The sequence below is a fragment of the Amia ocellicauda genome, chromosome 5 (assembly GCF_036373705.1).
Source record: "Amia ocellicauda isolate fAmiCal2 chromosome 5, fAmiCal2.hap1, whole genome shotgun sequence".
In the NCBI taxonomy this organism is placed as follows: domain Eukaryota; kingdom Metazoa; phylum Chordata; class Actinopteri; order Amiiformes; family Amiidae; genus Amia; species Amia ocellicauda.
The window spans coordinates 7,484,987-7,498,894 of record NC_089854.1 but is presented as its reverse complement, the minus strand read 5'-3'; the positions used below and the strand labels follow the sequence as shown (position 1 = coordinate 7,498,894).

The 13,908-nt window shown below is 41.6% G+C and overlaps 2 protein-coding genes across 4 annotated transcripts in view; both read left to right on the top strand.

The window, feature by feature from the left end:
* Positions 1–615: 615 nt before the first annotated feature.
* Positions 616–6,852, top strand: snrpc (small nuclear ribonucleoprotein polypeptide C). Of its 3 annotated transcripts, XR_010816743.1 has the most exons (8): positions 616–684; positions 1,298–1,340; positions 1,535–1,643; positions 2,052–2,144; positions 2,498–2,602; positions 3,998–4,069; positions 4,257–4,438; positions 5,981–6,099. XR_010816743.1 is itself a non-coding variant. In XM_066703538.1 (7 exons), the coding sequence occupies exons 1-7, from the start codon at positions 677–679 to the stop codon at positions 6,103–6,105; spliced, it is 555 nt and encodes a 184-aa protein (XP_066559635.1). In that variant the 5' UTR covers positions 616–676; the 3' UTR covers positions 6,106–6,852. The 3 variants fall into 3 exon arrangements, 2 of the variants coding, with proteins under 2 accessions (XP_066559635.1, XP_066559636.1); XM_066703538.1 differs by lacking the exon at positions 4,257–4,438 and having other exon boundaries at positions 5,981–6,852; XM_066703539.1 differs by lacking the exons at positions 3,998–4,069; positions 4,257–4,438 and having other exon boundaries at positions 5,981–6,852.
* A 2,064-nt stretch (positions 6,853–8,916) lies between these two features.
* Positions 8,917–13,908, top strand: part of bltp3a (bridge-like lipid transfer protein family member 3A) — a 28,095-nt gene continuing 23,103 nt past the window's right edge. The window contains exon 1 of the mRNA XM_066703537.1: positions 8,917–9,117. Within this exon, the coding sequence (XP_066559634.1) occupies positions 9,074–9,117 (44 nt within the window). The 5' untranslated portion in view covers positions 8,917–9,073. The remainder of the gene's footprint in view (positions 9,118–13,908) is intronic.

Here is a 13,908-nt window from a genome sequence, read left to right as displayed (position 1 = left end):
GCTTGACGTCACTGTACGGGGACGTCGGCCAGAGCGGGTTGTAAACGTCACGGACGTGTGGTGGGTGTTACGTCATCTGTTGCTACTCGAGTTATCCAAAGACATGTCCCCCCCCCACCAAACATGCATGTTTTCCTGCTAGAACCGGCATTTCCCGGAAAACACACTTATTAAATCATAGTTTGAGAAAAGCAGTGTTTTACCTTTCATGGTTTTCATAGTAAGCCATTTATTAAGAAATCCTAGATGTATCAGTTCTAACACAATATAATAAATGTATGCTGTAGTGTAGTCCTTACATTTAGAATGTATATTAAACAAAAACCCGCCAATATGACACTTGTTTGTCCTTGTTTTTTAATCGGTGTCACCAAACATAGACACAATAATGTGCATCATGATTTCTGTACGTTCAAGTAAAGATATATTACACAATATACAATTATATAAATAATGCTACGAAATTACCCCAGTTCTTTGCAGACCTTGCATACAGAACAAGGTCCGCTTTTTCTCGGTTACTGCAGTGTGGCGGACTGGCGCTCACTGCCTGCGGGCGGCGCTGCGGGTTAGGAGGCGCTGTCTCTTTAAAGAACGAGTCCCGGGTCACGCTTCGTCACTTCCGTTGTCGGGGGACCGGAAGGAGTATTCTTCTAGAAGAGTTTTGTATTTAGAAATGCCGAAGTGAGTATGGTTTTTAATATTAAATATTTGGCTGTTCTAACAGTGTATTACGGGGTAGTTTGTGGTTCAGTTTAGTAACAATATTTTAAAAGCACAAGTAGTTGGGTTTCGGAAAGGGAAACTGGCGTTAAAGACCATGTGGTTCCCCGTAGCTCAGTACAATGAATGAAATCCATACTTTATACATCATACGTGTAGCCTACTTATTGTGTCTAATGTTGTTTTTTTAAGATTGTATTATAGTGAAGTCGTGCGAATTAGTTTTACTTTAAGATGTAAACTCGCAAGAGATCCGTGTATACGCGCTTACGTTGTATTTTGCAACGGCTAGTGAAATTGCAACTAGCGTGCCTTTGCAGTACAATAAATACACACACACTGATTTATTCTTAAACAAGAGGAACTGTTTAAACCCCGGTAGATTCTGTGACATCAACATTGATATAACTTCTATAAATGCACAATCGAAAACCCAATTCCTTTACAGGGCGATATTGTAATATATTGGACTATCTCCCTTATTTTTTACGCTATGTTGCTTTTCATTACCAGAAATATGTGTACCATTCGAATGCAAACGTGATTTGTATAATGAAACCACTTTATTTTCCAGGTTTTACTGTGATTACTGTGACACGTACTTAACACACGACTCGGTAAGTGAGATGCATTTTGCAAACAAGGTTATTCCGATCATTTTCCTACCTCAATTTCTTTTTTAGAACTGTTTACAAATTAAACTATTTCACACCTATTTGAGATCTGCAAAGCCCATGTTAAAAAAAAAATCGGAGCTTGGTTACATGTTTAAGTTATTCCAACTATAATTTGTTGATTTGTTTCCCCATAGCCCTCGGTGAGAAAGACGCACTGCAGTGGGCGCAAGCATAAGGAGAATGTGAAGGACTATTATCAGAAATGGATGGAGGAGCAGGCACAGAGCCTGATTGACAAGACGAGTAAGTGGCCAGGGATGCTGGAAATGGATACAACAGGGCCCAGGGCCAGCAAGCAGAGGGGAGAGTGTTTTTTGTTAAGCAGCGAAAGTCCAGTACCTTTTCGTTGCAGGACTGTGGCACATTCTGCTCAATAAGTGTCTGATTTATTGGTAATTGTAGCATTTAGATACCTGCACTGTAATGGTTTGGGATCTGTTATTGACCTGACTGTGCTTCACAAACATGGCTCAGCGAAGACTTGAAGGCTTATTCACAAAGATTGGCATTGCCAGCTGAGGCAATCTAGTAGTGTAGTATTATGTGTGATTAAGATATACTGTGATTGAGAACCGTTCTGTATTCATTTTTGGTATTTGGTAGCTGTTTCAAAGTGGATGTAAAGGGCTAATATGTTGGTCCTGTTCACAGCGGCTGCCTTCCAGCAGGGAAAGATCCCTCCCACACCTTTCCCTGGAGCACCACCCCCTGGAGGAGCCATGATCCCCCCTCCTCCCAATATCAGTAAGTAAAGGGGTGGGCATCGTGTTCCTGGGGTTCAGAATACTCTGAAAGTATTGTAAACCAGGAGGTTAAGCATATTTAAACTTTTTACAGGAGAATGCATCAGTTTGTGCGCGTATACATACAGAATGCTTAAGGGTGCAGAAATGTCCGTCATGTAGTTGTGACTGTGACTCTTGCAAGAGATCTGAAGACTGTCCCTCTTGGTATAACAAGATGCCATGAGTATTTTAACTTCCTTTTTCATGGACTTATTTAATTGATTGTGAAACTTAAAGAACCGGAAATCTTGTCTCTGGCTTTTATAAATGTCTACTGTAAAGCTTATCTGCCAATCTTGCACTTGTTCCCAGGTGGCCCCCCTCGTCCTGGGATGATGCCTGCTCCCCCAATGGGTGGTCCTCCGATGATGCCCATGATGGGCCCACCCCCGCCTGGCATGATGCCTGGTGGCCCAGGTGAGATGGGCACACTTCACACTTTCCTTTATTCCAAGCACGATATTAAATATTATAGGTGCACTTGGGCAATTTATCTTCACTGGGTATTCTGTGAGGAGGTCTAAGTAATGGTTTACTTCTTTAATCAGTGTTGATTTTTATATTGTAACACAGAATACATCAAAGTATCTGTTTAATTGGAAGCACTAAATGGAAAAATAATTTTCTTCTTTGACTCATTCCAACAGCTTTTCTCTCCAATACTATTCCACTTATTTGTGCACATGTTAGTTTGCACATGTAACTCCTCCTAGTAAACTCAATACAAGCAGAATCCTTGTTTTGTGTAGCTCATTACATGTGACGTGTCTTTATAACTACTAAAATAGATCTGCACATTTCCATGTTGATTATATTGTGTCGGGGGGGGGGAACTTATTCACGAATTCAGTAGTTCATTGTAGCTGAAATCTGATTTCTTGCAGTATTTTTGGGATTTGCCATGTGAAAATGGTCCTGATCTCTTAGTGTACAGTAGTCAGTCCCAATTGTGTTGATGATAAAAGTGCACTGCCTGAGCAACATGCTAGAACTGCGGAAACATCCAAAACACTTGCCCAGCTCCCTAGTGGATTTCTTCTATAAAGCATTTAATGTGCAGCAGAGAGAGTTTTGATGGCCTAGTGTCTGCATGTATGGGTGGGTTTGGGGAATTGTTGTCCAGTCTTATTTGTGCCCTGCGTGGATTCCTTTCAGGATTTGTTTTTATTTTGCTTTTCTTTGATGGCGTTTGTCTACATTGTCTTTGTGTTTCCCGATCACTGTTGGTTGACTTGAAATCCCAGTAGGAGCGGCTTGAGTTTGTGCCGTTGAGACTAAGGGGGCAATGTGGCCTTAAATCGACAAGTTCAAGGTCGAAACAGGAGGGTGGGAGTCTTCTTCCATGGCATTTTGAGCATTTCTGATATTTTGATACTTCACAAGAATCTGGTGTACCTAACTGTGATGCGGATGTTAATATTTCCTGAGAATTGGATGTTTATGGTTTCCTTTATTTGCAAGAGCTCTGAATCATTTCTGCAGGACCCATGCTCGCAATTGTAGATATTAGCCACCTAGATTAGTCTTGGTACACGAAAGTAATATGCTTTATCTGACTAACCAAGTCCTTTATGCTAGCGGCAGGACTTTCGAATTCTCTGACTGCAAACCACAAAAAAAATCTGAAATAGTAAGACTTCATCTTGGAAAGGCTCAGAATTCTATGCAATATTATGGATTCTTGGTCCCCATACCCCCCTCCCCTCTTCCCATCATCAGTAAAGGGTCCAAGGAGGGAGGGAGGCAGTTTTTTTGTTAATTGTGACTGGAGGCCGATATTGACCAGCAGGAGGTGCTCTTATTGTCTTTAAGAAACTAGAAAAGAACAGCTGATCCGAATTGGACCAGACTGTCGCATCTTCCCACGCTTCCACCTGGAGTCAGGCAAGTCCCTCTTCAGCATTACTACAGCAGTGGCACATGTTTGATGATCACCTGATATATGCTACCTTCACTTTTTTTTCCTACCTTAACCTGTTTTTTTGTTTGTCTGTACCTTAAACTGTGAATCCAAACACTGAGGATTGTGCCAATTTTTTTTTTTTTTTTTGCATCCATTTTTCTTTTTTAGCATTAAACCGCCATCCCACCTTTTTCCCAACGGATCCCGTCGGAGGATTTTATTCTCAACCCTTCCGACCCGATCAATCCAAATCTCCGCCCAGTGTTATATTGGATGGGGATATGCTGTACTTTTAAGAGGCTTTTTTCAGCTGCTAGAGAGAATATTGGATATCAGCTGTTCTAGACAAGGTTGTATATGTGCTACTTGACTTGTGGTTTTCTTAATTAGGGCAGTTTTCTGAGAAGCTTGCAATGTTTTGTTGGTTTTCAGTGTTTTAATTTGGAATCAAGCTTACTTTCTTTTACCCTCTTGCTTTTAATCACGCCAGTTGGGTGTGGAGAACTACTACTTAACTGACTTTGCTTACAACCCACACTCTAGAGTTGACGCGTGCACGCATTCCCAGAACCTAGAGCGCAGACTTTGGAATGCTATGTATCAGATAGAGGGTGCTTCCTAGCTGGAACAGGGGTCTGGTGCATGGCGGTGTCTGTAGTCTGTTGTGTCCTGCCTCGTAGGAGCTCTCCCTCACAGCCAGGGCTCAGTGGCACGACCTAGATTCGAGCCAGCGATCTCCAAGTAGTATTGATCTCTCTGAGACGCATGGGAGTCGTCATTCTAGTCTTTCATGGGATTGCCTCCTGGTCTGGTGTGCTATGTGCTAGGGAAAGACAACCTCCTGCTTTACCCATGAGGCCACACTGCCCCTTGCAGTCCTTTTAGAGGAGTAAATTATAAAGCTTGCTTGTCAGTTGCTACAGCTTTCTGTGTGTGCATGTAACGGTAGATATTCAACTAGTAACCAGAAAAAAAAAAAGATCCGATGCATCGTATACGTTGGGCATCTTAAATGGCAAGTGTTTTCAGTGAGCGAGCATGAGGCGAAGATATCCGTTTTGTGAATTTGCACTGCTTTTTAATATTGGAGTCCCAGAATGCACTTGTTGCCTGGCATCGCAATATGAAGACCATGTCATTGCCCACTTTTTATTTTATATATAGACTAATCATGTATAGTCACTGATTGCTCATGTAATGTTGTAAAGTCTTCCAGCACATTCTTAGTCATTAACCATTTGATGCCATTTAAAATGTCATTGCATCTGTGACCCACTGCATGCATCACAGAACTTTGTTAATTTTCTATTGCTATTTTCCTGTAATATATTTTACACCTTGAAAAATTTGAATGTTTAAATCCAAGGATTAAAACCAGTGGTTTTATAAAAGGGATTTTTTAATAAAGTACATTTCCTGCTGTCAGACATTAATTTTTGGCAGGGAATGCATGCTAATCAATATACACCACAGCCCCTGCTATGTTAAAATGAACTGTCTAGACAAAACAGACGTGACATGGAGTAAACAAAAGCATTATTGATCTAGTAGAATGAAGGACTTTGAGCCAGTGGTGTTGCAGAAGGTCAATATTTTTACCAGAGATTGAAGTGCTGTGGGAACTGCCACCATTTTAATGTGCAAGGGGTGTGTACATTGCCTTATTAACATTGCTATGCACTGTGTGTATACGACTAATGGAGAGAGTGTGCATTATGTGCATTTGTATTTTTTGGTTTTACGTGCATCTTGCCTGCCAGAGGTCAGTATTCGGACCACGATGATGACTAGGTGTAGTTTGGTGTATTTTGCGTAGCCTTGCTAGGCTGCATGTTGTCAAACATCCGCGGCAGCTAGAGAGACCTGCTGACAGCCTCCTCTTTCCTTTGCAGCCCCAGGAATGCGTCCCCCAATGGGCGGCCCAATGCAGATGATGCCGGGACCCCCAATGATGAGGCCGCCCTCGCGTCCCATGATGGTTCCCTCGAGACCAGGCATGGCCCGGCCCGACAGATAGACCCCCAGTCTGGATGCTACCTTACCTTTCTCTCTCTCTCCTGAACCGCCTCTCTCCTGGGAGTTTACTTTTCATCTGTTGCACCCCTGGGTCCTTCTGAGGACAGCAGTGTTGCATTTTAAAGTTTATATTTTGTTTTTATTTCTATATATTTCCTGAATCCTGTTAAGTATCTGCTTAGTACAATGGTGAACACAGAATTTTCAAACCTTCATTTTGTATTTTTTGTTTGAAGACTTCATATCTGATGTATAAATACCCATGAGATGCATACCTAGAGGATTGCTGCAGTCCTTAAATAAATTTACTTCCAAGGAGTTGCTTCATGGAACTTGCATTTTGTTATACAGCCAATATTAGTTTGTCCACAAAACCTGCATTTATCCCTGTGCACCCCTGGTGCTGTCCCATATCACCTGCTCTCCTGTCAGGAATATTGATGGTCTACAGTAGATGTTCTGATCCTATAGCTGAGCTGGAGAGTGGACTTCTCAATCCATGCACTGCATTCTCTATGGATATTGTCATGGGTGTGCAGATCTGCACCATTAACTCCTTAGCCACAATGTTTGAAGGGTTGTGGAATGTTATTTACCGTTTGTAACACACAATCAACTGGGTTTGTCCCTTTTCTTTCCATTTGTCAAAGCTACACTATTGTATTGAGAGGAATATGTATTGTAGTATTTTTTTTTAATTTTTTTTTTTTTTTTTTTTTTTAGAAATAAAACAAAACTCCATAACTCATTGATTGTGTTGTCTTTAAGTATAAAGGGTCCACATTTGCATTTTCCAAAGATCGACTTTTTGTGCAGTCAAAGGCTGTAGTTTTGTAATAGTCTGAAAAGGCTTCACTTTGTTCGAATTTATCGAAGAGATTTATCCAGCAGTAGAAAGTAATGTGTAAGTGGTATCTAACAAAGAATAGTAGAAGTAATATAAAAACAAACATGACCGTGTCCATGATTGTATGCAAGTACTAGATGTATTTCAGAAACCATTATAATGCAGTGGAATGTTTTAAATTATACTACAGTAACACCTGGTCCAGGGGTTGAATATATACGCTCCCATATGACACCTTTTAGTACGCTTAGCATCTGTGGGTTAAGTGACACTTTTTGGCTGTCGTGTACAGCACTTTGTCCTTTACTTATTGGGCTATTTTATGATAAGGGGTTATAATGTAATTACTCCACAGTATAAACCATTATTAGAAATACACTCACCTAAAGGATTATTAGGAACACCTGTTCAATTTCTCATTAATGCAATTATCTAACCAACCAATCACATGGCAGTTGCTTCAATGCATTTAGGGGTGTGGTCCTGGTCAAGACAATCTCCTGAACTCCAAACTGAATGTCTGAATGGGAAAGAAAGGTGATTTAAGCAATTTTGAGCGTGGCATGGTTGTTGGTGCCAGACGGGCCGGTCTGAGTATTTCACAATCTGCTCAGTTACTGGGATTTTCACGCACAACCATTTCTAGGGTTTACAAAGAATGGTGTGAAAAGGGAAAAACATCCAGTATGCGGCAGTCCTGTGGGCGAAAATGCCTTGTTGATGCTAGAGGTCAGAGGAGAACGGGCCGACTGATTCAAGCTGATAGAAGAGCAACTTTGACTGAAATAACCACTCGTTACAACCGAGGTATGCAGCAAAGCATTTGTGAAGCCACAACACGTACAACCTTGAGGCGGATGGGCTACAGCAGCAGAAGACCCCAACGGGTACCACTCATCTCCACTACAAATAGGAAAAAGAGGCTACAAGCTCACCAAAATTGGACAGTTGAAGACTGGAAAAATGTTGCCTGGTCTGATGAGTCTCGATTTCTGTTGAGACATTCAGATGGTAGAGTCAGAATTTGGCGTAAACAGAATGAGAACATGGATCCATCATGCCTTGTTACCACTGTGCAGGCTGGTGGTGGTGGTGTAATGGTGTGGGGGATGTTTTCTTGGCACACTTTAGGCCCCTTAGTGCCAATTGGGCATCGTTTAAATGCCACGGCCTACCTGAGCATTGTTTCTGACCATGTCCATCCCTTTATGACCACCATGTACCCATCCTCTGATGGCTACTTCCAGCAGGATAATGCACCATGTCACAAAGGTCGAATCATTTCAAATTGGTTTCTTGAACATGACAATGAGTTCACTGTACTAAACTGGCCCCCACAGTCACCAGATCTCAACCCAATAGAGCATCTTTGGGATGTGGTGGAACGGGAGCTTCGTGCCCTGGATGTGCATCCCACAAATCTCCATCAACTGCAAGATGCTATCCTATCAATATGGGCCAACATTTCTAAAGAATGCTTTCAGCACCTTGTTGAATCAGTGCCACGTAGAATTAAGGCAGTTCTGAAGGCGAAAGGGGGTCAAACACAGTATTAGTATGGTGTTCCTAATAATCCTTTAGGTGAGTGTATATAATTCATTGTAGTAGTAATAAAATAATATATCTTGTTAACAACTGCATATTCTCACATGCAGACTAAAATGTACTAGGTTAGACCGTTTCGTCATAGTAAGTGATGCAAAAAATAAATATCTTAAGTATTTTTAGTAAATTTAAGTAATCCAGTGTATTGCAATGTTCTTTCAAAATCAAAGGGTGGTGCAATTGCACTAAGCGCCTTTCGGAACCTCTCTTTACTCAACGGGCGCCATTTTGGCTCTAAAGTAGGCGGATATGTACAGACAACCGCAGCGATCAGCGGACGAGTTTTCCAAGCCCATAGAGCCGTGCACAAGCCTCTCTCCACGGTGAACCTTGACCCCCGGGCAGCCGGGTTCCTATTCGCCGTGCGTTCTGGGACGGTGGAGGACTTGGTCTGGCGGACGGGTCTGGAGTGCCCCAGCCTGAGAGAAGATGTTGTTCTGGAGAAAATGGCATAGAAACGCGTATACCGCCACCACACACGAGTGCTTCCCAGCTCTGTGACAGACCTCCAGCCGAGATGGCAGGCATTATCAAAAAGCAAATTCTCAAACATTTATCCAGGTAAGGAAAGTGTTATTTGTGTATCTGTTTGATGTGTTGTCTGTGGTAACCATACCAGCCCCGCAGGCACAGCAAGAGCCGGACCCATTGCTCTGCTTCCCCGAGTGGACAACATAATGAACCCACTTGACCTGCTCCAAGACTTTGCTTAGACAAACGCAGTGCGATGCAATGCCGCTTGTGCCACAAAAGATAGACACAAGATAGTGTCATTATTACAGCTGTGTGGGAGGGAGGCATTATATACATTGTTGATAACAGGTAACGCTTGCTGATTTCTGTCAGGGCACCTGCTCCTTTGAAACGGATACCCCGCCCCCCCCAAGAAGTGTATGTATCATTACCATCGCAAAATATTATTAACGGCTCAAGTCATTATTACCATTGCTTGCCCCACCCTCTCCCAGTTTGAGAAATAAACATTAAAACTTAGGTACATTCGTGTTTTGTAATACAAAAAAATAGTTGCAAGGTATACCTAACGGTACATGTCCTTTTTAAATACAAAGCCCGTGATAACTGTCTAATTGCGTGCTATTTAATCGCATCCTAAGAAACTGTATTTGGACCCCCCTGTTTCAGAGAGGTAGGGGTTAATCTTTGAGAATGACGTAATGGAGTCCTGTATGCTAATGGACTCCTACCCTTCTCATCTTTGGGGCTGCTGTTTGATTTCTGCATACATTTAGGCTTGTTAATATTCCTGCTTGGCCATGCGGTGAACCATCGTTGAATACAGCCCGTGGATTGAATTAAAACAGCCCGTGATGCTCAGTGATGCTGTTCGCATACAGAATAAGCCTGAATCCAAGACACAGCCCCCTAATGTATATACTGCGGTAAACCAAACATCGCCCATTGCTTACGGATGAAACTTACTTGTGTGCAGTTATTATCCAGTAAATAGCATTGTTAGAAAATAAAACTAGATAACCATCCATAGACCGCCTTCAGCAACTCTAGAACAATAAGATCATTTCCAATGCATCTTTTGTTGCAGATTGAATTTACCTGCTCATGTGCATTAGTTGGCCAAGGGGAATAATCCATTTTGAAATCTGCTGCACATGTCATCAACTGTTACAAGATCTGTTTATTCTTGTTGTTTTTCACATTGTGTAGACGGTCTGGGTCTGTGAAACTGCAGCCTCTGCCTGGCACAATCTTTTTAAAGGGATCTTGGGAATTGAGCTTCTCACACATATGCTCAAGTGGGGCTTATAAGGTCACTGCAGAACTGGCATTCCCTGACTCTCCATCTTTGTGCAACATGACGGGTGTGATTTGGGGTACCGTGCTTTTCCTTGACACCATCCTGTCGGTCAGCGTTGTGCGTCGGTGTGCTGTGTTTGTGTTTACCTTGACAAGCTCTGGATTGATGGCAGCTGAAAATGATTGAACACCAGGCTCCTGGTTGAAAGGCGATTATTCAGCGGGAAATTCCAATTGCTGTCATCACCCAAACAAAAACAGTGTTTGGTTTTCTCCAATAGTAAGATTCTTGTGAGGGGGAAAAAAACCTAAAATTGCAAGTAGGAGGTGTTGTGCAGGATGTTGGTGGGGATGTTTGGTTTTCAAAGCTCGTTTGGGAGGTGTGTAACTGATTAACTCGGTTGATTTGTATCAGTCACACCTGCACGCAAGCTTCCTAACTTCATCTGCTCAGTGGCTCAAATATAGACATAGTAGCCTTGCTACTGTTATGAATCGCCAGTCACACAGAGATAATGAATGAGACAAGTAACCTGGCCTTGCTTGTGTAGTATCAGTTTACTCTGTGGCTTGAGGAGCAATATGTCTGGATATAGTTTTGCTTTCACACATCCTTTTGTTTAATTATTTGACAGGTGTGGATTATGAATTTATTCAGTGGTAACCGAGTTATAAAACAAGCGCCCACATGCTCGGTTTTGAAATAACGAAATAATGATTCCAAGACTTACTCACTAAATCTTATGTTATGCATCTTGTGTTTTTTCCAATTTTTTGCTGTAAACCTCCATATACCTCCCCTCCCCGGTAAAAAATAATACACCATAAAATGTATTTAAGGTTTCAATCCAAACCTTTCAAGCAGAGAATGAGCAGAATTGATATTAATCTTCCCAGGCAGTCAGGCATTGGAAATGTATTTTGAATTCTATTCAGCACATTTTGGAAAAAATCTACACATTCATATCGGTGTATTTCCAATTGTGAATGACATGCAGTCTACATGACCAGAATCACTGTCTTCCAAGATTAAGAGTAGATCCAGTTTGCTTCCACTGTGGAATGTGCAAGTTTTCCTAAAAGAGCTCTTGAAATAAGAGTAATGTGTTGATAAACAGGTCTTGCTGTGCTGAATCAAGTGATTGTTTCCATAGAGGTAACGGAAGAGAAGGAGAGGGATTGGTCTCTAGTGTTAGATAAATCACACTCTTTTTCCCCATGGAGATTGCATTGCAACTCTCTCCTGGTAGTTATAGTGATGTGATGAGCAGTATAATCCACGAGTGGATTTTGCTTTTGTTTAACATCTCGGGTCTCATCTAATCTAAATACTTCAAATTGTAGTGTTTGAATAGTGAGTGATTGTCCACATGAGAGAAGGCAGGGAAAGAAGAGGCTTTTATTTGATCCTTTAGGGAAATTCAGTGCAAACAAAAAGATGGTACTCAACAGCTGAGCTATACTGTACATTATAAATCTATGATCTTTTAATTTAGGTTCTTGCTACACTGTTCAGTGCATTGTAGTACACCGTTACTTTACCAGCCATTGCTTTAAGACATGTTAACTACTGATAAGGCAGCAGAAATTCATTCAATTCATTCAAGTTGGAGAAAGAAAAACTGAAAGAAAGTCTCCATTACTCTATTACATTGATATAATTATTATTAATTGATCTAATTATTCAACTGGAAATATTCTCAATTGTATTAATGCATTTTGATTTAAGCTACAGGTTGTGTAATACATTTGGGGTCCCAGGGGAGAAGTGTTCAGACGGCACAAAATATTAGAGTTTGTGTGGACGGATGGGTGTTGACCAGCATCAAACGCTCCTGTGCCAAACATTCTTCGTTCAGACGGGATAACGGGGCACCTAGAGAATACACTATGAGGGGAGTTAGCACAGTGATGGGTTAATGCCAATGTCTAACAGCATCCAACATTTAATCTCCTTACATTTTATCTAGACATGGGTTTGAGTGGAATATATTCCTCTATATTTACAATTGAAAAAGTACACTTTTCAATTGTAGGCTAGCCAACATCTTTACCTCTGAATGAAGCCAATAATTGCTTCAATTTATTGATTGCAAGATTCACCAGCAATTAAAAACATAAGATCTCGTGGCTCACTTGGACCAGTGTCTGTGACCCCTGTTTTAGATGCTAATGAAAAGCACAATTTCTCACTTTATCACATGATTGACTTAACTTGACAGCAAAGACATGGGGAAATCAATGCAGAAACATCCCCATATCAATAATCTCTAACCCTTCCTTGCTGTCTTGAAACAGGTTGTGGTTTTCCTCCTGAAATCAGTAGGCTGTTCCTTAATATACCATGGCTAATCGGTTAGTGCTTTTAAACTGCAGATTCTGGCACATTATCTCTGTGTCAGTTGATCATTTTTCTCAATGGAATGGATATAGTTCTTTCTGTCTGGAGCCAGGTGTGGTCTGCTGCTTTGGGGATATTAATGTGATGTTATTTCTGGTGTGCCAGAATATTATATATTGTCACAGCTTTTAGAACGAGGCTAAATATATGAGTGTATAAGAGACCCTTGTTTGAATATTTTTCTGTTAATAATTGAACTGAAGTTAATTTTAACTTAAGTTACTTAGAATAACCTGCAAGAATTTAAAAACCTTTAATATTAATTATTGGTGGTCATATTGTAACCAGACTGAGACCCTGGAACTGCTGTACTTTTCATAGAGTCCCCATGCCCTCGATTCTGCTAAAAGATACCTTGTGTCCTTATTGAGAGTTCCTGGTGCTCCTATAATGTTAATACAGCCCGTTAATTCCCTGTAGTAGTATTGGAGCCCCTGCTGGTTTCACGGTTATTGCTGTGGAGTGCCAAGACTGATGAGGCGAGAGCTGCTAGAGGAATGATTGAGTTGTCACTGAGATGTAGTGGTGGGGAAAACCCATTTTCTGACCTTATGTAGCACATTGGTGTGAATGTTTTGCTGCCGTCTCTGTAAACACGACTGCATCTCAAAGAAAATGAATGCACTTGCAGCTGGAATTGAAATGGTGTGATTCTGCAGTTCCTTAGCCAGCGCGTGGTGATCCAGGCAGGTGGGCAGCCGTAGTTAATGAGCTCACACATGGTGTGTGTGTGCAGTTTTTCTTTTGCTTGCTAATTGCGGGCCACTGTGGGTGTCTGTGCCGCAGTACAGTGTGTGTGCAGGTCAGCTGTCCCCAATCCCTTGGAGAGCATGAGTCATAGAGTTTCTTGCCTATTGCACACTATACAACCTTTCTTTTCTCCTTTGTCTCCACGACCAATAGGTTGCAAAGTTCACAGGCTGTCATCTTAGGTTACTTTACAGGGCAGAGGCAAAACTCAGATGGCAAGACATCACAGGCTAAAGGAGAGTCCTGTGGACAGACCTCTTCTGTGTGAGAGAATGAAGTCTGCATCTCTGATACTGACCCCTCTCCTCCCTCTCCCTGAGGTTTTCAGAAATAAAAGGGGAAGCATTCTTAACTCAGTGAATAACCTTGTTACTTGGTGGATAAACACCCTCTAGTGCCATGGTTAAAAACATTCAGAGGATGTGATG